This window comes from Oncorhynchus mykiss, chromosome 15 (genome assembly GCF_057628025.1).
Source record: "Oncorhynchus mykiss isolate SJ-2025 chromosome 15, ASM5762802v1, whole genome shotgun sequence".
Taxonomy (NCBI): Eukaryota; Metazoa; Chordata; class Actinopteri; order Salmoniformes; family Salmonidae; genus Oncorhynchus; species Oncorhynchus mykiss.
The window spans coordinates 72102423-72124040 of NC_143036.1; the positions used below are offsets into that span (position 1 = coordinate 72102423).

The 21618-nt window shown below is 43.4% G+C and overlaps 3 protein-coding genes and 1 long non-coding RNA gene across 5 annotated transcripts; all 4 read left to right on the forward strand.

The window, feature by feature from the left end:
- Positions 1-443: 443 nt before the first annotated feature.
- On the forward strand, positions 444-6233 carry LOC110490638 (uncharacterized). The gene is made up of 8 exons (XM_021564104.3): positions 444-678; positions 926-2033; positions 2336-2538; positions 2938-3030; positions 3488-3583; positions 3841-3951; positions 4315-4438; positions 4584-6233. The coding sequence occupies exons 2-8, from the start codon at positions 1991-1993 to the stop codon at positions 6044-6046; spliced, it is 2133 nt and encodes a 710-aa protein (XP_021419779.2). The 5' UTR covers positions 444-678; positions 926-1990; the 3' UTR covers positions 6047-6233.
- Positions 6234-6866: 633 nt separating this feature from the next.
- LOC110490656 (uncharacterized) lies at positions 6867-9588 on the forward strand. Of its 2 annotated transcripts, XR_016486899.1 has the most exons (5): positions 6867-6938; positions 7598-7629; positions 7768-7805; positions 8549-8600; positions 8726-9588. It is a non-coding gene; the product is annotated as an uncharacterized LOC110490656 (long non-coding RNA). The 2 variants fall into 2 exon arrangements; XR_016486898.1 differs by lacking the exon at positions 6867-6938 and having other exon boundaries at positions 7522-7629.
- A 1200-nt stretch (positions 9589-10788) lies between these two features.
- Positions 10789-16985, forward strand: LOC149978170 (uncharacterized). The gene is made up of 2 exons (XM_090201103.1): positions 10789-12229; positions 12434-16985. Exons 1-2 carry the CDS (start codon positions 11065-11067, stop codon positions 13636-13638), a joined length of 2370 nt encoding a protein of 789 aa, XP_090057229.1. The 5' UTR covers positions 10789-11064; the 3' UTR covers positions 13639-16985.
- On the forward strand, positions 16765-21100 carry LOC110490654 (uncharacterized). Its single transcript, XM_021564128.3, has 4 exons — positions 16765-17298; positions 18056-18856; positions 18985-19017; positions 20375-21100. The coding sequence occupies exons 1-4, from the start codon at positions 17283-17285 to the stop codon at positions 20422-20424; spliced, it is 900 nt and encodes a 299-aa protein (XP_021419803.3). The 5' UTR covers positions 16765-17282; the 3' UTR covers positions 20425-21100.
- Positions 21101-21618: the final 518 nt, after the last annotated feature.

Below are 21618 nucleotides of genomic sequence, written 5' to 3' on the forward strand. Positions count from 1 at the left end.
AGTAGTAGAGATCTACCAGTACAGAGGGATATGCCACAAAGTGATATAAGTTTCAGTAAGATTGCATTTTTAGCATTTATAGAAATGGTTATCAACTGTACTGCAGGGATGGAACAGAAGTTGCATAAAATTGACATTGTGGTGGCAGCTGCAGAGAGGTATTTGGGTGTGTGAGACTTGACATCAGAAGAGTTACAGGATGTGTTAAGTGGTGATGTCACATCCTTTCAGGGTGCTGGCTTGAGGTAGGAATAAATACATGTAATTAGTGGAGTAGGGTGGTGTTAATTTAATAATTTGTTTTATGTGTGAGTGTAATGTTAGATGGTAGGGTATTTATTTAGTACATTTTTATTTTTCAAGCAAAGTATAAGGGAGTTGTACTCCAGTCTAGTAGGTGGCGGTAAAGCAACAAATTGGATGCCAACCGCCGTTAAACCTCGAAGAAGAAGCCACTAGGTGGAGGCAAAGAGTAAGAAATAGACAGGGCTACGATAGCACTGGACGGTGCTTTTCGTCCACACACTTCCTGAAAATGGGCTCGGAAGAGAGTTTGGACACGAAAGGCGCTTTGGTATCTTTACCAAAACACTCATACTGGTTTGACTTTTGGCTGTTTGTGATGTTTGACATCGCATTTTTCCTCGTTATGTATTTCATAGTTCCCTAGCTAAAATGGTAAGTTTGAGTACAACTGCAAAACCCCAGATAGCTAGCTACAAATTAGACTTGCTAGCTATGGTGGATAAGGAAGTGAGAGTGCCAGTTAAGTTAGTTGTGTTTGGGCACACCCTGTGTATTTTAAAGTTAGCTAATTTATCATATTAAAAAATAAATATACAAATACCACTTTTTGTATCTGGTTGCGCACCTGAACATGTGTATTCAAGGTTATTAATAAATTGTTGAATTGTATCCCTTGCAGGAGTGACTTGGGATTCTACACTTGAAGTGCTGCCCCCTTTAATCATGACCCCCTGTTGGCTGAAATGATCGATCTTTAAAAAGGAGTGTTTACACCACTGAGGTATAAGGTTTACACCCCTCGACCAGATTGGTGTTCAAATTATATTGGATGTCTTCCTTTGTTAGGCCTATGTTTTGTTTTTAACTGCCCACATTTTGGTATTATATGGAATATTTACCAGTATTTTTCAGTATGTCCAGAAAATAGCAAAATTGTGAGACCATAACATTTGAATATGCCTGTTGTTGAAATCAAGACAATGATTTGTGGCAGTCTGACTATTTAAAATGTGAAACTCAACTTCAAGACAACACCTCACTCTGGATAAAAGTGGCTGCTAAATGACTGCAATGTCACAAGAACTGCAGGTTAACATGATGTAGCTAGTGGATTAAAGTGTGCTCTCTCTAAAATGTGTATGTCTGATTTGGATATGAGACAATTGAGAGAAGGCGACTTGATTGAGCCACCTAAACATGATGATTGGAACAAGATTACAGCAATAAGGGGAAAGAGATGTATTCCCGGTCTCTTGAACAAAGATCCTACTGAAACTACATCGGCATAAACCAGAGATCTGTAATTCCATGTTGTCTGGAATAAAAGTGATGTACACTATGAGATAAACCTATGTAAATCCCTAAATAAACATGTTTTTTTCTGTCACATTCTGAGATGTCAAAATTATTAGTAAAAATAATTCCCCTATGCACATGTTTTATACAAATATATTGTTTGTTTTTGTATCTGTGTTTTTGTTGTAGCACAGTAAATAAAGACAGCTGGAAGTTTACACCAGAGTCGTGCCAATGTATGGTCGGTAGGTGGCAGTATAAGCACTTTTTCCCATTGATGGACCAGAGAGGAAGAAAACTTTCCCGGAAGATAAAAAAGAAGAGGAAGGACGCTAGATTGCCAGATAGTGGATAAGCTAAACTATTATACTCCCAAATGTCTTTCTGGGTTTAATATAAACCAAACTAGTTAATTAAAGTTATATAAGTCACAACTCAATTATCCATAATGATGGAAATCTGTGTCACGACAAAACCAGTGGAGAATGCAGGTTCGTTTAAAATAAGTACCCAGCTAACGTTGGCTAGCAACTTGCGGCTGCTGTTAGTTATAGCAAAGATACAGGCTGTCTAGGGTGGACCAGCCATTGGGGTAGACTAGCTGCTAGAAGATGGATCGAATATATAAAATTGGGCCACTGATTCACATTTTAGCTACATCTTTATTTGCTAGCGTCTACTCAAGTTATGCGGCAATGTAACGTTATGCCTCCTAACCCGCACTACCAATAATTATTGTCCCAAGATTGTCTCGTCTCTCTCACCAAACTCAATGACCAATTTTTGCCCGTAGATATCTTCCTCCCGTTATCCTCTTTGCGCCTGTTGATACCACCTCTGAGGCTGCTCTCTGCAGCCATGTGGCAAGTAGCGCAACGAAGAGATGTCATGGATTATGAGAAACTAGAGGAGTTCGTCGGCCTTGTGACAGCGACAGTTCCAGACCTGTTGAATGAGAAACAGAGGGCCAAGCTTCTTCTGCGGCTGCGAACAAGGGTTAGTGGCGAATACAGTTAAGGATGTTGTTTTTGTAAACTGGAACCCCTAACAGCAGTAGTTTGGACAGTGTCTTTAGAGCCATCTCTGATTAAAACGGTCTTTCTTTATCTTGCGGTTTATGTAGCTGCTGATTAGTTAGGTTCTGTCCATTTTCCTGATTGCATGGGGGTTGTCCATGGTCCTGATCAGTTGGGTTCTGTCTATTGTCCTGATTGCATGGGGGTTGTCCATGGTCCTGATCAGTTGGGTTCTGTCTATTGTCCTGATTGCATGGGGGTTGTCCATGGTCCTGATCAGTTGGGTTCTGTCTATTGTCCTGATTGCTCAGGTTCTGTCAGTGGTCATCATTTGTTGGGTGCTGTTGTCTACTTTCTTGAATACTGTTATTCCTTTCAGGTGATACTAGAGTTGTGTTCCGCTGATCATACAGCTGATATCCAGATCATCCAACCCCACCTGGACAGAATTCGCCCCCTTGGACACACAGGGGTAAGTAATGATACTCTGTGGAGGACAACTTCAATTTGGCCTGGGGCCATATGTATCAAACTTCTCGGAGGAGGAGTGCTGATCTAGGATCAGGTCCCCCCTGTCCTTGTAATCCTTTTCATTGTGATATAAAATGCTTAACTGATCCTAAATCGGCTTACTTTGAGATGCTTGATGTATATGGCCCCTGGTCTTTATGGAACTGCCTTTGCCATTCCTATCATTTGAAATGTGCTTATTTAAATCACGTATTTGCCTAGGATAAGATAGAATTAAAACATTGACATAATGAATAAGCAACCGTCAGATCCTTTGCACCAGTTAGCTTGCGCTAATTTCCAGTGCTTGTTCCTATATGTCAAGGCCATCAAGGACTGCAGTGTTGCTCCCTGTTATTTTCAGTGGTGGGTGACGGTGGTTTACTGTTCCCTTATCACTGATAAGTTCTATTTCACAGAGTGGAGATGCTGAGGTGGATGCAGAAGAGGCCATCTTCCTGGAGCTCATCCAGACTTTGCTGAAAGACCCAGCGGAGAGAGAACACTTCTTCCAGGTCAGTCTGCCTCCATCATATGTTAATGTCTCTCTCTCTAGCTTCCTGGTTCTGTTTAGTTACCAAAGACTATTTACAGTCCTTGGAATTATATTGCCCCGGAGGGAAGTTTTCCATAGGTACAGATGTAGGACCAGCTTCCCCGCCCCCAATCTAACCTTGACCATTAGTGGGGTAAATGCAGAACTGACCCAAGATTAGCATCTAGGGTCAACTTCACCCTACACCAATGATATCCCCATCTATCTTGATTCCAGGAGGTGTTTCCGACGGAGTACGGCGCCAGCTATGACACAGATATGCAACTACTTGTGTGGGAATTCCTTTCTAAACTGGAGAAGATATTGCCAGTACCAGACCTTGGACAGGTAGCACAAAGTAACACCTCACTAGGTCACCTTCAGCTGGGTTCAAGTCCCCTTCTGTTATTGAATTGGGAAAATCCTGCAGTGCTGACCATGATGGCAACATTTAGACTGGTTAAGTTATAGGTGGGTAATATCTTCTGTATCTTATTAGGAGAAGATATCCAAGCTGTACTGTCACTTTCTGCACATAACCTCTGCCTTATAGCCACTCTGGGGCCACGCTGTTAGCTGAGGTGCTAGCCACCGGTTTCTCTGGTGTTCTTGAAATGTGCCTAGCATTTTAAAACGTTCCCCGGTGTGAAAAAAAACATGTAAACTTTCCAGCATATTGTCACTCATTTGTTTGCATCTCTGCTCCTATAGACGGTGTCATGGCTCAGTTCTGCTCCCTCTGTCCTGGAGGAGTGTTTGCAGGCCCTCTCTCAACCTGAGGACCTGAAATCCCTGCTGCAACACCACACATGTCTTGAGAACTTGGGCACTCAGAGTAAGGAGGAAATATTAAATGTCTTTCTCTGTTACTACATATAATGAAATGTGGAGACTGTGGTATGTCCTGTAAAAACAACCACCTAATGCTTGTGCTGCCTCTGTCACATTATTAGTCTCCTTTTCCCATTGTATTCCTTCAGGTCACACCGTTGAGATGTCTTCCCAGGTCTTTGCCTGTTCCCAGTGCCCATTCTTTCACATGCAGGAATCCTACCTGCTCCAGCACATTGAGCGAAATCACCCAGAGGAGTACAGCAAGCTCCAGAAAACTGAAGAGAACCCAGCGCTTCCCAGGAAAAAGTTCCCCCGTCCTGAATTCCCCAAGCCTTTCCCTATCCACGCAAGCTCCGAACCCGGTGCTCACACATGCCACGAGTGTGGAAAGACTTTCACTCGCTCGTCAGACGTGACCAGGCACCAGCGCATTCACACAGGGGAGCGTCCGTACACCTGCAAGGAGTGCGACAAGGGTTTCAAAAACTCCTGGGATCTGACGAGGCATCAGCGGATTCACACCGGGGAACGCCCATATATCTGCCCTCAGTGTGGCAAGGGGTTCACCCAACTGGGCCTACTGTCCCTGCACTTCACCAGAACGCCTTGTGGCCAGAGTGCTGATCCCCCACTACAGTCCACAGAGCAACAGGAGGAGCCAAACGACAAAGGGAGTGGTCAGTACAAGTGTCAGAAATGTGGGGCTAGCTTTGACACCGTACTAGAGCGGCTGAAGCATAGGCAAACCCATGTGGTGAATCGCCATTACAAGTGTTCCCAGTGCGAGAAGATCTACGGCCGCCCATCTGACCTGAGGAGACATCAGATGAAGCACACCGGAGAGAGACCCTTCCCCTGCGCAGAGTGCGGCAAGGGCTTCACTCACGTGTGGCTGCTGAACAAGCACCGGCAAATCCACACCAAGGAGCGGCCGTACCCGTGCCCGGAGTGCGGCAAGAGTTTCACCCAGTTACAGATACTGAACAGACACCAACTGATTCACAACGGGCAGAGGCCTTTCCAGTGCTCCTTCTGCGAGAAAAGTTTTACTCAGCTCGCGGGCTTGACGAGACACGAGAGGATTCATACAGGGGAGAGGCCATACCTCTGCACCGTCTGTCAGAAGACCTTCTTAACACATGGGGAGCTGGTAAGACACCAACGCAGCCACAGCGACTTCAGACCGTTCTCTTGCTCTCAGTGTCCCAAGAGCTTCAAAACCAAGCGTGCACAGAGTGAACACATGAATACCCACACAGGGGAGCGACCGTTCTCTTGCGCACACTGTGGGAAGGAGTTTGCCAAGTCTACTTCCCTCATAAGACACAACCTGATGCACACAGGGGAGAGACCGCATCAGTGCGCTCAGTGTGGCAAGACCTTCCTTACCTCTGGGGAGCTGCTCCTCCACAGGCGAATACACACAGGGGAGCGGCCATACCCGTGCTCGGTCTGTGAACGGAGGTTTAGGTGTTCGTCAGACCTGACCATGCATCTGCGGACACACACAGGAGAGCGCCCATACTCCTGTATGTTGTGTAAAAAGTGCTTCTCCACCTCAACACGTCTCAAAAGGCACCTGCGCACTCACATAGGGAAAGGTGTGTAATCATGGCAAGAACCTTTGAAAATATTGTCATGTATATTAATTTATTTTCCAAATCATGTTTATGGACTGCATTACTGAATAGTATGAGGACACAAAATATATGCATTTTACTAAAACTCAGCCTTACAACATGCTCTATTAAAAAATACAATTATGCCTTTAATTCACATTAAACATTTTATTTTAACACTTGGTGTGGAATTTTTCTTGGCTCATCTCTTGTATTTCCCTGTTAACATTTCAACACAAATGTTGTACACACACATTTTCTAACAGTAGACCTGTTCGATCAGCCCACTGCCCATAAACTAGTCAACTGAAAAACAATATGGTGCCCCCTCCCTGATCAGATGGCTTTTCTGTTTCCTTATGAAGTACTGCACCAAGCAAGATTGGTGTGAAGTAATTAGAAGTGGAAAGATACCCCTTTGAGGTTAAAGCAACAGTCGTGAGAAATATTGAAATAAGCAACCAATGATTTCAATTATCATTGGGCACAATGGTAAGGTTTGGTTAGGTAATTATAATTTGAGGTTGAGTTGACAAAATTCAATTCTAACACTACACAAATATGCTTTCTGATATACTAAGGCGTTTTCTGTTAATGGCATAAACCATATCAAGGATGGACATGTATTTAAACATTTTATTTAGCATGCTTAGGTCATCCGTCTTTTAATATGAGAAAATACTATGGTTCATTATGAAGTACTTTATTACAACTGAACTTTTTTAAAGTATACCATTTATTATCGGCGGGGGGGTTATCGTGTCGTTCACTACAACCGTCACGCAACGTAAACGTTCAACCTAACTGAACACACCCCTGGAGTCTAACGAGCTACTGACACCTACTGGTGGAGATCGAGTCGTGTCTGGCGACAAAATTCTGGTGACGATTAACATCTCGCCTGTAAACTTTACAACTGACTTAACAAAACAAGGTTCTACAAAATCCCTTTCTCTTTTATGATTCTGTCAAAACATAATGTAGCTAGCTATTCATGGGTTGCACAGATGCCGCATCATATTGATGTCCAACTGATGCTCAGTCTTTCTGAACTGGGGCTAATGACATAGTAGACAACCTTTGTAGAAAACAAAATTGGCATCATTACGATGTCAAGTTTACTTGAGAAATGGCAGTGTTGGCATCCTGAGCTAGCAAAGTTCGACAGTAAAAGCTAGCAATGCTAACATTAAGCTAACTAAAATGTCGATGCCCAGTCGTAGCTAGCTAGCTTAAGTTATACTGCATTTAAAGTAAATCTGGCGACATTACAATGATGACAAAAGCTTGTCCTACTAATTATTTTCCTCCTTTTTAAAATGTCATTGTGTTTCCAAGCCATGGTAATGCACTTCATACAATATCTTCATCAACACCAAGAACACATTAAATAGAATGCTCAGCTGGGCATCAGTCGAATCAAAGGAATGTTCAAAACAATATCTTCATGACGAAACGTGCAGCCCAGGAATACAATGAAACCACCTGTTATGACGCGACATTTGCCTGGTTGACTGTGTTCCATTTGTTTTGAATCTAAGCAACTGCAACAATGCCGAAGAGAGGGAGAAAGGTATGTCGATTGATAGACTATATTTTTAAAGGCTACAAAACAATCATTTATTACCGGATAAATTACTGTAGAAGTCGTGTTTCAAACGGTGTTTAACTTGAGTGTGTGTGTATTTTTTTTATTTTAACATGGAACTAGAAGAAGAGGTCAACCCCTGTAACCATCGAGAACGCCAGGTGAATTTACATTAGAAAATTGAGGCCCACATAGATCCTATTTAATTATCATATGTAATTCTATATTTAGGCCTATATAAAAAAAAATCCCCACAGAAAATAATCTAATGAATTATCTAATAGTATCATTCATGTCACATGAAACCCCAGCTATGGTAAAGGAAGTTTCTAATGAACTCCACCAACAGAGTGAAGCAGAGACAAGTCTGTCTTTGTGGAATTCAGCTAGGACTACATTGATTCGCCAAAAGTCAATACTTGTAAAAATATGTATATATATTATGAAATGCTTACCTTGTACCTATGTTTGTCCTCAGTAGTTGCGTGCCTTTCTTTGTTTTCTGAAATCCATACTTTTTCAATAAACCTTAATCAAATACAACCACCTGCTGTTTCCTTAAGATTAATTTGGCACATGCTCATTTTCATCTTTGTTGCCATCTTAGAGCAACAGCAATGAGCAAACAGTCAGTGGTTGTATTTGATTAACATTTATTGAAAAGGTATGGATTTCATCAAATAAAGGCATGCAACTACAGAGGACAAACATCGGTACACGGTAAGCATTTCATTATTTACATTTTTTGAAGAATTGACCTTCGGCGAATCGATGTTGTCAGAGCTGAATTCCACAAAGACTGTTCTCCACAAAGCCTGTTCATCAGAAATGTCCTTCACCATGGAAGGGAGTTTAGTCAGCCAACACATAGCTGGCTAATACATATATGGTCAAATATCTGCAGGAACAATGAGACGACACATGACTCAATACGCCGTTACGCAGGAAAAATTGTGGTGAGCCATCAATTGTGAACGATACCGTTGCTCTATGTATGTGGTTTCACTGTATAAACATTTGCCTTGACTTTGTATTAATGAACCTGCATCATCTTAAACATACATCTTGCATTTACTTGTAGGACTACATTGCCCAGTCAACCACTGCTTTCTCTCAGGAAGATGTTTCCGGTATAGGCCTACATAACATCTTGGGGAAGACTGTAGAGGGCCTTCTCCAAAAAGTGTGCGGAGGGGTCTCAAGCATCCTGAACAAGTATTTGTATGGGGCGGGGGTGTTGTCTGATGCGGTGATCCCAGTAAATCTCTTGCCTGTAGCTTCAAATGGAGACAATCGGAAAATGGAAAAAAGATGGCAGGACTGCACTGAGGAAGACTGTGAACTGATAATTATCCGACTGACGGGGACTGTAATTATCACCATGTTGGATAGTGTTATGGAGAGTTGCAGGACGGACCCCACACACAGTTTATTCTTAGAAGAACTGGGGCTCACCATGGAAATGGTAAAGGTCATACGTGAAGTAGCAGAATGTGCAGCGAACGCCACAAGTAATGATTTCAGTCAGTTCACAGTTGGAGGAGTTCCTCTCTTTCAGAGACCACTGAGCAATCTCTCCTCTGGGCCGAGTCAACCAGCACCCCCCCAAAATGCCTTGCCAACATCCACTGTTCCCACACCTGTCTCAAAGGGGAGCTCAGACAGTCCCAGATCCACTGACTCAGGGTCCTCACAAGTCAGGAAGCCAAGACAATCAACAGAAGGAGTTCAGAGACTCTCCGAAAGGCAGCAGAATCCAGGGGAGGAGATCACGTCTCTAGTGATTGAAACCATTCTACGGTCAGTTGCGGATTTAGCCAGGCATGGACTTCTGCCAAGCTGCACCCAGTAGACTGGATGCCCCCTTTTTATGGAGGTGATGCAGAAAACAAACATGTGAAGCCAATTCATAAAAGCATTAATTAAACAAATATGTTGTTAAAAGGTGAGTCAGCAGTTTGTTTCTATGGCAACAAAAACATGAAATAAAGTCAAATGTACCACTGTTTTTAATTTTTAATGAAAGCCTTATGAAGGGATTTAACACAGAACGCCGTGTTTAAAAGATGAATGTCAGTTATAGAGTCAAGTACTGAATGTGAAATGGCAGTGCAGATATAATTATATGATATTTTCCAACAACAAAAGAACGTTTAACAAGACTCCAAGAATACATTCAGGTCACCAGATGGTGTTCTACTCTAGAATAATAGCATTGATTATAGCAAGCAACACTGTATGAAAGCTCAGATAGCCTAATAAAATATATGAACCTTTAAAAAAAAAAAGTGTAGGAGTTACATGCCTGAGTTTCTCAATATGGGTTTTGGATTTTCAATAATCAGGAGTTGCATATTCCTTTCCTTTGGACCAATGGTGGGGAGTAAGCTGTGCATTGGAACCAAACTCAGGGCTCACCAGCCATACAATCACTAATGCAGTTTTCATATGTGGTTTGAGTCTGTACCCATGAAATACATGTCAAGATGCTAATACTTGAAAGGTATTGTTCAGCTGACACAATGTGTAATATTTCCCTGTATATAATCAACAGGTACAGGTATTTAAAGTCCCTCCCCCACACACACACACATTAAAGCCATGTATGCGAAGCAAATAGGAACACAACAATTGCAACACTGTTGCACATGGAGCCTGGTATGGCCTACTATGGAGCCTGGTATGGCCTAGTACATATGAGCCAGTGGACAGCGCCTAGTACTGAAAACTTAAACGCGCTGTAGTCAAAATGTTTTGATTTGGACATTTGGCATCTGACGTAGCTAGCTAAAGTCTTCTACTAACGCTTCGAATACTTGAACACAAACAATCATCAACTTGTTGCTTGCTAAAAGAAATAGTAGCTTGCTAGCTCCCGATGTTTGCTTGATATCGTTAAACTCTAGCGTTTCATCGTTTGTTTGAGGGACGCTGTGATTGATTTTGACAAAATTAGGTAAATTATCTTGAGTTATGAGTTTGCTATTTTTTTTATGAAATACATTTTCCACTACAACTGCGTTGCTAATTTATCTAGCTACGTAACTTAGCTGACGTTAGTTGCTGACAATGCAGCATGTTATTTTAATTTTTTTTAAATTATTTGACAACTATTCAGGTGATGTTAATGTGTAGAAAACACAGTCAATACTGAACCATACATTTTTCCTTACAGCTGGCAGAGAAAGCCATTAGGGAAGCTGTACACACAGTTCTGACAGATGGACGCCATGGGGAGTTTTCAAGCCTAAGAATAATGGAGCTGAAATGCATTGATATGTCGAAGACACCTAAAGCCCAATCAACCTTGGAGTCCATTCAGCTGCCAAAGACAGTGATGACAGCTTGAAATCAGGATCCTGTGAAGACTCCCTGATTGCTGAACCTCATGCTGACCAAGTTGACACCATCAAGGCATCTATGAACACTGAAATCCACTCAGTGGTTACTAAGGCCACAGTGGTCTATGCTAACCAACCTGAGGCACTGTCCAGTGAAGTGCTTCTGGGCACTGAAGGTAATGGATATGTTGCTGACCATGCTGTGGTGGGTTCTCTGACTCCAGACTTTGACCTGGCATTGGTAGAAGGGCTGGACCCTGGGTGGCACACTGCCCTGGTACTGATGGAGACCTTAGTGAATCCTGGCAATGACTCTGACCTGACTCTGTCTGACTCCAGTGAAGTGTCACTGATCACTGACGACCTGCCAGTGGTGGACTCAGCTGTTGACTCCAGAGGGCAGCAGAGGGCAGAGGATGACTTGCAAAGCACTGACCAGCTGCTAACGCACTATTCTGTACCGTTTGAGGACTCTTTGAACTCTGACAAGGAAATCTCCCTCAACATTAAAGACCATGATGACCGACCTGCAGTAGACTTTCGCAGAGATTCTGTGAGCTCGTCTGACCAGTCTTTGTCCCTTGTTGCCACTGCTCTTGGATCAATAGTCACTATGGACTCTTTCAATAAGGCTCTGTTGTTTTCCAATATGTTGGACCAAGGCAAAGATAACCCTATTGACCAGCCTGTAGTGAAGTCTCAGACCACTGAAAATCTAATTAACCCCACTTTGGTGTCCATTCAACCTCTCGTCAATGAAATCCTGGAAGATAACATTATCTCAGCCCCTGATGACAGAACTGTGTTCACTACAGACCCTGTAGGATCACATGAGATTGAAATATTTATATCTAGAATGCACTTAGGCAGTGTCATCACCTGTCATGATGACCAGTTTTTGGAGTCAGACCGTGAGGATGACATGGTTGACCCTTTGTCTCACACCAGTCATAGCCATCATCTGTGCGAGTCAGTCATGAGGCCCAAAGGTCAAGTCCAACTCAGTGGACATACTTGGTCACCCTCTTATGAGACTGATGACTGCCGTCGCTATGCTCAAGACCACAACATGATGGAATACAAATTCAAATACAGCTGGGACATAAAGTCTGCATGGGTTTCTGTGCCACACTACATTCTGACGAGAGGGGAGAGTGTGACCAAAAGGATGGAGGGAGAGAAGAAGTATGGAGAAAAGGAATGGGAGAAGTGCTCCTCACAGTGTGACAGGAACTCTCTGATTGGTGAGTATTGTGATAATTATGTAGTTGATTATATTTCTAGACATATTTTGACCACAGGAAAGGGTAGCCTATGTTTCCATGTTACTACAAGGTAGATTAAATAGATTAAATTGAATCCAACATTTTAATTATTGTGATTCTTGGTGTAAATTTAGATTACAGGTATGTATTGATTGGATTTAAATTTTCCCTCCCGCTCTTTAGAGCATAATGGACAGTGGAGGATAGCCAGAGCAGTAGAGGCAGACACTGAAGAAATCCTTCCCAAGCCGTACATGAGAGACTTAGTTATGTACGATGGATTCCACCAGCTAAATGAGGAGAGAGTGGGAAATCAGCTGGTCCTCTCCTCTCTCTCAAGGGCTCTCAATGAAGTTAAGAAGGACAAGGCTTTTTGGAGGTCATTGAGAGAGGGGATCAATAAATTAATGAGAGAAAACGAGAGAATTAAAGATGAGATGAAGAAGAAAGACATGAGGAACTTTAACAGTGCCAAAGATCGAAGGGCAGAGAGAAAGAGGGCAAGGAGGAGGGAGCGAGAGCGGGAGAGGAACTGTGATTTGACCACATGGATGCCCTCCCGGTCCGGAATGGAAAGTTCCATTATAGGACTCCGTCCCAGGCCTCCGTCCCGGCCACTGCTCAGAGAACCAGTCTTAGCCAGAACCAGCTTCAGCCGCACCGACGCCAGAACGATAGAGGTTAGGGAGATGATCCTGCAAAGGAGCCGCATTGCCTACAAGATCAAGTGCCTGCAACGCCGGAAAGCGGCTGCTGAGGGGTTGACACTGACTGAGGGAGGTGGAGGGCCTGAGGATGGGGGTGACGGAGAGACAGTGATGGACATTACAGGGCAAAGTAAGAAAGCCTCAAAGGGCAAGGGGTCAAATGGCAAAGAGAGTGGAGGAGGGGAAGGTAGTGACTGGGCCAAATTAGGTCTGGAGGAAATTGTGGAGACAGATGACAGGAATAAAGAGAAGAGAACCAAAGTACGGACAGGGCAGAGAAGTAAGGACAAGCGAAGAGAGGAACGAGAGAGACAAAGATGTAGTAAGGAAACAGATTTGATCTCAGACGAATTAGCAAGAATGGACATAGAAAAAATAGATGGACATAAAGTGGATGAGACGATTAGCAAGATCTCTGAGGAAAATATTTCTAACTGTTGTGTAGAGACAAATGAGGGAGAAAAATATGATAGAAAACAGATTAAAGAAAAGACGAACAGAACAAATGTACATACTGATGAGGGAGTGATGAGCAAAGCATCATGGGAAAGAGAAGAGGCTGGAGAGGAGAATAATAAGACATTTCAAGAGAGCTTAAAAGTCCAGGGTAAGAGCATAACATTCAAGTTAATGATAAGTATAATGTGTCATAAATCTAATTTTATTTGTCACAACAGGTGACAAACCTTACACAACCTTACAGTGAAATGCGTACTTACAAGCTCTTAACCAACAGTGCAGTTAAAAAAAAATACCAACACAAAAAAAAGATAAGAATATTGACCTAAGGAGATATTTAAGGAACAGCAGTAAATAACAATATCGGGGCTATATACAGGGTGTACCTGTTCAGAGTCAATGTGTCAACATGTGGGGGCACCGGTGTCAAGGTAATTGGGGTAATTATGTACATGCAGGTAGGGTTATTAAAATGGCTATGCATAGATAATAACAGAGAGTAGCAGCAGCATAGCGGGGGGGGGGGGGGGGGGTAATCTGGGTAGCCATTTGATTAGCTGTTCAGGAGTCTTATAGCTTGGGGTAAAAGCTGTTTAGAAGCCTCTTGGACCTAGACATGTCGCTCCGGTACCGCTTGCCGTGCGGTAGCAGAGAGAACAGTCTATGACTAGGGTGGCAATTTTTAGGGCCTTCCTCGGACACCGCCTGATATAGAGGTCCTGGATGGCAGGAAGCTTGGCCCCGGTGATGTACTGGGCCATACGCACTACCCTCTGTAGTGCCTTGCGGTCGGAGGCCGAGCAGTTGCCATACCAGGCAGTGATGCAACCCGTCAGGATGCTCTCGATGGTGCAGCTGTAAAACCTTTTGAGGATCTGAGGACCCATGCCAAATATTTTCAGTCTCCTGAGGGGGAATAGGTTTTGTCGTGCCCTCTTCACGACTGTCTTGATGTGCTTGAACCATGTTAGTTTGTTGGTGATGTGTCCTCTTCACGACTGTCTTGATGTGCTTGGACCATGTTAGTTTGTTGGTGATGTGGACACCAAGGGACTTGAAGCTCTCAACCTGCTCCATTACAACCCTGTCGCTGAGAATGGGGCCGTGCTCAGTCCTCCTTTTCCTGTAGTCCACAATCATCTCCTTTGTCTTGATCACGTTGAGGGAGAAGTTGTTGTCCTTGCACCACACGGTCAGGTCTCTGACCTGTCTCATCATTTTCGGTGATCAGGTGATGACACTGTTGTGATCAGGTGATGACATTGTTGTGATCAGGTGATGACATTGTCATCAGCAATGATGGTTAATGATGGTGCTGGAGTTGTGCCTGGCCGTGCAGTCATGAGTGAACAGGAGGGGACTGAGCACGCACCCCTGAGGGGCCCCCGTATTGAGGATCAGCGTGGCGGATGTGTTGTTACCTACCCTTACCACCTGGGAGCGGCCCATCAGGAAGTCTAGGATCCAGTTGCAGGTGTCTAGTCCCAGGGTCCATAGCTTAGTGATGAGTGATGAGGACACTATGGTGTTGAATGCTGAGCTGTAGTCAATGAATAGCATTCTCACATAGGTGTTCCTTTTGTCCATGTGGGAAAGGGCAGTGTGGAATGCAATAGAGATTGCATCATCTGTGGATCTGTTGGTGCGGTATGCAAATTGGAGTGGGTCTTCCGTTTCTGGGATAATGGTGTTGATGTGAGCCATGACCAGCCTTTCAAAGCATTTCATGACTACAGACGTGGGTCAGTAGTCATTTAGGTAGGTTACCTTCGTGTTCTTGGGCACAAGGACTAGGGTGGTCTGCTTGAAACATGTTGGTATTACAGACTCAGTCAGGGACAGGTTAAAAATATCAGTGAAGACACTTGCCAGTTGGTTAGCGCATGCTCGGAGTACACGTCCTGGTAATCCATCTGGCCCTGCGGCCTTGTGAATGTTGACCTGTTTAAAGGTCTTACTCACATTGGTTGCGGAGAGCGTGACCACACAGTCAGTGTTACTTGACTCGAAGCGAGCATAGAAGTTATTTAGCTCGTCTGGTAGGCTCGTGTCACTGGGCAGCTCTCGGTTGTGCTTCCCTTTGTCGTCTGTAATTGTTTGCAAGCCCTGCCACAACCAACAAGCGTCGGAGCCGGTGTAGTATGATTAGATCTTAGTCCTGTATTGACGCTTAGGCTGTTTGATGGTTCGTCGGAGGTCATAGCGGGATTTCTTATAAGCTTCTGGGTTAGAGTCCCGCTCCTTGAAAGCGGCAGCTCTGCCCTTTAGCTCGGTGCGAATGTTGCCTGTAATCCATGGTTTCTGGTTGGGGGATGTACTGTGGGGATGACGTCCTCGATGCACTTCTTGATAAAGCCAGTAACTGATGTGGTGTACTCCTCAATGCCATTGGAAGAATCACAGAACATATTCCAGTCTCTGCCAGCAAAACAGTCCTGTAGTTTAGCATCTGCTTCATCTGACCACTGTTTTATAGACAGAGTCACTGGTGCTTCCTGCTTTAATTTTTGCTTGTAAGCAGGAATCAGGAGGATAGAGTTCTGGTCAGATTTGCCAAATGGCGGGCGAGGGAGAGCTTTGTACACGTCTCTGTGTGTGGTGTAAAGGTGATCTAGAATTGTTTTCACTCTGGTTGCACATTTAACATGCTGATAGAAATTCGGTAAAATTGATTTAAGTTTCTCTGCATTAAAGTCACCGGCCAACATAACTGATGTTGATATAAATGTTTGTCCTGTTTGTGAATTATGAGTGAACTGATTTTTTTTGTTATACTTTCAGAGGTCATAGATGGAGAGGAAGGTCCTACAGGAAGAAAGTTAGAGCATCAGAAGGCCAGAGACAGTGAGGAGATACGAAACAGTGATGGATATGTGAAAATGAGAGAGATTGGTAAAAGAAAGGAAGTGGAGGTAGAGGTTACAAAAATCTGTACCTCCGGTGATGAAATGTCCATCATGGTTCTGGAGATACAAGGCAATGCTAGGCCTATGACAGACTCCCAGACTCCATTGAAGGGCAAAGGAAAGCAACAACATAGCCTTCCATACAAGAGAACTGAAGGACTTCAAGAGGAGATCAATTCAAAGGGTGAAATGCTTGAGGGTGGAAGACAAGTCAACTTCCCTGGGTGCCAGGCACAGAAACACAGAAGTCTGGGTGTGTTGGGTGATGTTGCACGCTTCTGGAGAAAGGAGAAAAGAGTCCACAAGGCGAAAGACAGAGAGGAGAAGGACAGAGTGGGCCAGACATGGCGAGACCAGGGAGGAAATGGCAGGGAGCAATGGAATGGAGAGACAGAGAGGGGTGGAGTTGGTAGGAGTAGAAGAGCTAGACAGAGAGGAAACCAGTTGCTGCTTTTTTCTAAGCAAAAGCACAGCAACTGGAATGACTCTCATCCATCAGAGAGCAGCTGTGACTGGAGGAGCAGGGAGAAAGAGGTGCCTGAGAAACATGTTGAGAGTAGGATGGATAGGCAGAGAGGTGAGAGGCCTCTGAAAAGAGAAAAGAGCTAAAGGAAAGAAATACATTGATGTGTGTTAAATAAATATTATTTCAGATATCAGAAATTCGATTATAGAAGTTATTGGTAAATCCAGGCGCATGATTCAGACAGAATGAAATCTATTAATATTATTAATTACTAAGACAAAGTATGTTATTTTTCCCTTTCTGCAAAGGGTTTGTGGGCGGGAAAACTATTTGATTAACATCCCTCTATTCGCGCTTCAATATCCGGCAAAGTTGAACGGTGACGGTCATTTCCACCTCCGACAGTTTCCGTGTGGCCACAATCAAGACAACCGCTGTAAACAAACTTTCAGTAACGGTTTAATTCCAGAAGAAATACATTTCATCAAAAAGATATGCATATCAAAACAGGTGAGTTTTGGGTACCGGTAGCTATTAGCACATTACTTTGTGACTTTCTAGTTTGCCAACGTTAGTAAAACGTTCTGAAATGAACACTCCCGGTACGGTGTGTTGGAGCCGGGGTGTTATGAAACTTATCTAACGTAATGCTAGCTAGCTAGCCAGGAAATGGTTTATTGTTCTAATGCATACTTGAAGACTAACGGTATGGCCGTATTATAGTACCTCCTGCTTAGTTATAAGTTACTATTTTAAATAAATTACGTTTCAGGTTAGCTGACGTTGGCTACTGTTAACGTTCCATACACGTTGCTTTTCTGTATCTTAGCAGACTAGCTAGCTAGTTAGCAAGTGGTTGGTTGGCAAGGCAGTTCGATAAGGTTATAACGTTAGTTACGTAGCTTTTTGCTCATATGACATACAACTTGCATAACATGGTTGTAAAGTCATTTAAGTGTCATTATAAAATTTGCCACTGGATTTTTTTTTCTGGATTCAGCTTAATCGGTAGCTAGCTAGGCCAAACGTGGCGTGCATTCTAGCTCTGCGTAGCTATGTGGCTAGCTAACGTTAGCTAGCCAGTTAACCTAAAGCCCCAACAAAACCTAACAAGTTAAGATGGGTACTCTGATAGTTAGCTAGTTCATAATTTCACCAATAAACCAGAACAGAAATGTGTAGTTTAGACTGTTCCATTTAAAAAAATATATTTCTTAAATTATTAGGGGATTCTAACGATCTTCCTTTGCCTTATATCTAACTTTAGGTACATGGGAGGCCAACACAGTGTGCGAGTCTGACACCCTGTGTGATCCTGCTGGCCTTGTGTCCTCCACCAACCCAGAGGCTCACATTGGCAACCGCCGCCTATCACCTGGGTCTGGCAACTGTGGTGGAGGAGGTGGAGGCTGCCCAACTGGGGTTGACCAGCAGCCCTGCCAAGCTTCACCCCAGGCCCTCGAGGGCAACCTGAACGGACCCGCCCATGTACATGCCTTCACTTACCGTAGAGACAGAGATCGTAGAGGCCAGCACAAAGGCCGTGGCCCTCGCAGAGAGGGGCCCAGGGGGGCAGGGCGTGTAGCAGATAGGCCCCCGAAGCAGAGCCAGAAGGAGAGGTGGGTGGAGGACAGCCTGTCTCTACTCAAGCACCCACCTGCTTTTCCAGTGCAGGACAGCCCTGCCAAGCTGCAGCCAACCATCAGCTATGCCTCGAAAGTGAAGTCAGGGGCAGTGGGTGGAGTGCTGGAGGAGGAGGGCCGCCCAGCCATCGGTGTCCTGCTGCAGAACCAGTGGGGACTTAGTTTCATCAGTGAGGTCCTCCAAGCCACAGAGGGTTCAGTTCCCTCTCCTGCCCCCATAGCAGCACCTCAGCTCACATTTGGAGGTGAAACCGCAAACCCAACACAAGAGAGGCATCACACAGTCCAGGCCAGTGGTGAAATCCCAGTTCCTGTCACTACCTCAATCTCCATTGACCAGTACAGAGAAGAGGAAGCAAAGATCAATGGGAAGCTGCTTCTCACCTGTCACCATCTAAAGGAGGCTCTGCACTATCACACAATAGGTAAGGGCTGATGTGGTTAAGACCTCAATAATACATTAATGTATTATAAATGTTATTTTTCTGTGGCATCTGTCATAAAGTTGTATGGATCATATTATGAATCCTAATTATACCTTGTTCATTTTTAGAATGGAATGTCACCTGCAACAAACAGAAAGAAGGTGAGATGTTCATCAGGAAGGTCCATTATTAGAATTTGGACCGGATTCTCCATTCTCCACGCTGGGCATTAGAATCTCTGAAGCAGGGCTCATAATTTTAAAGGATTTTAAGATGTTTTCAGACCTCTAAAGTAGTCTAATGTCAAGAGAAAATCACATCCTACAACATCAGTGGTGTAAATTCAGTTTAGCTATATGCCTCCACCCCAAATTAATAGAAAATGCGGTCACCCAATAAAACCAGGAAATGAAACGGTGCTCATCTTTTCCATTCATTTGGAGTTGTGGCGTATAGCTGGATACACACAACCACTGTCGTGGGACATGGTTTCATCTTGACATTACTTTCGAGGTTGGGGAAAAAACGAACAAACGTTACTTAAAAAATTAAATGGTCTCTTTAATGGTTTGATTTGTTAAACGTTGATATATTTTATTATCCCACCATAATATGTAAAAACACCCAATAATACAAGACGGTTTAAATACAGATGGAACGATGAGACTGATATATAAATGTGAAGGATCCACTTGGACTATTGACTCATTTGTTCCAATTTGAAACAACGGGCTGTGGTCTCTTGGTTTAGTTATACAAATATTTGGTTTAAACGCGTAGAAGAATAAGTGCAGTGAAGAACAATCTCTGTCTTTGTGAGGGCACAGTCATTGAATTTCACATTGTCTCTCAATTCCAACTGATTCCCTGTTGCTCTTCGGGAGGGGGGGGGGCATATTTTTTAAATCAATTGCCATCTCCATTTTTCTTAATGTTTATTTTTTAAGGGAGTTGTCTTGGCATCACTGGATGAATTTGGATGTTTCTCTGTCGAGACCTTCAGGTGAGGCTTGATATGATTTTAAGGAATCCCACCAGCGGAGTGTCGTCCGCATATTTAAAGAATCCATGGGCTGGGCCAGAGGCTTGGCAATTGTACGCAACCTTACAGGGCTCCCTTGTTAACCTTTCTAGATGAAGAGATGGCAGGGTTAAATCTCACCTGACTACAGTTTACCAGCTTCTCAATAAGTAGATGGTGTTGAACTGAACACAATTTTCACTAGGCTAGTGAAAATTGTTTGTGGTTATTCAGCATGACCAGTAGGCAAATTGTATTGGATCTAGGGGAGATCCTACTAGTGACATCATTTAAACTTGCTGTATCTTGTCTGCAAAAACATTTGTATCATGCACCCTAATGGTTCTAAAGAAGGATACAACTTGAGATGTTTTTTTATTTTTTATGTAGTGCGTTTCCCTTTTCAGAAGTCCTTGCTGCAGCCCCCAAGGGCTAGATTGTATGAGAGGTTTGACAATGCTGCCTGTCACTAAATGCTGTCTTATTTTCTGTTTCAGATCCCAATAAGGTAGTTTGGTATAAGAACTCCCTGGACCAGCCAGCCTAGTGACGCATAGACCTGTCTGCCACAACACACACCCCCACACACACCCCCACACGCACTCAGGTCGATGTCTTTACACAAAGCCACACTGAGACACTTTGGACTAACTCCTTGATGAGATCCACAACTAGGGACTTTTCTAACGCCTTCAAAGGCCTGCCTTAATGAATTGGACCTGGAGTTCCTATCGGCTCAAAATGATTCGTTTTAATGTCGTGTTGAGCTGGTCTTTTTTTAACAATCTTAAGAGCTGTCATTTTATTGTGAGGAACTGCAGTTTTATCAGACATTTTCTGTTTTGTCCTCTGTTGTAAGGGATCCGTCAAGCACTTTCTAATCTGTTGTGACCAATCTTTGGTACGCCTACCCTACCAGGTGTTTGTTTATTTTCACAAATTTGAAAATGTGTTATACCTGCTTCATTTGACCGTATTTTACACGGGACAGATGTGTAATCATGTCTCCAGTTTACAGGGGTGCAGACAGCACAATAAGAACGCACCCTTCCCCTGTCTGATCCTAATGCTGTTTTATTTTGTACCCTGATTGGGTGAATGTTACTCATGAATCCATATGATTACTCATGATCACACTAGCTCAGTTTTATGATTTGAAATATATAAAAAATACACTGGAGGATAAGTGAACAGTATTGCATAATAAAATTGAATGAACTTGACTTGCCCCATGGTCTTACTGGTAATGCTCATACTTCATTGTTTTATCATTTTTACATATGATACATAACCAACAGCATTATTTGCTTTGTTAATACGGACAAGTTTAAAATGTATTTACCTTTTTTTAAAGTAAACTGAGGGCTTGACTATCCTTGTCACCGAAGTTCAGCACGATTTAAATGTTTTTTCCAGTTTAGCCGACATGCAGTGTTTACTGTGAATGCAGTGCTGCTAACGCAAGAACATTGCCTTTCAATTTCTATGGCGATACGGACTGAATAAAGCCCAAAAATAATTGATTGTGATCCTTGGACGACTTGATTGGATAAATGCACAGTGGGCGGAGTTACAGGAGGGGGAGGGGAAATCTTTTGCGTCTTGAGTTCCAAATTGACCTACCTTTCTGTCTGAACAGCTTTAAATATGTGGGGGAAAAGGCATAGTGCCCTCACCTCTGCTGGTGCAATGCACTGGGCTAGGGACCATAAGATCACAGGTTCTAATCTTGCTGATCCCC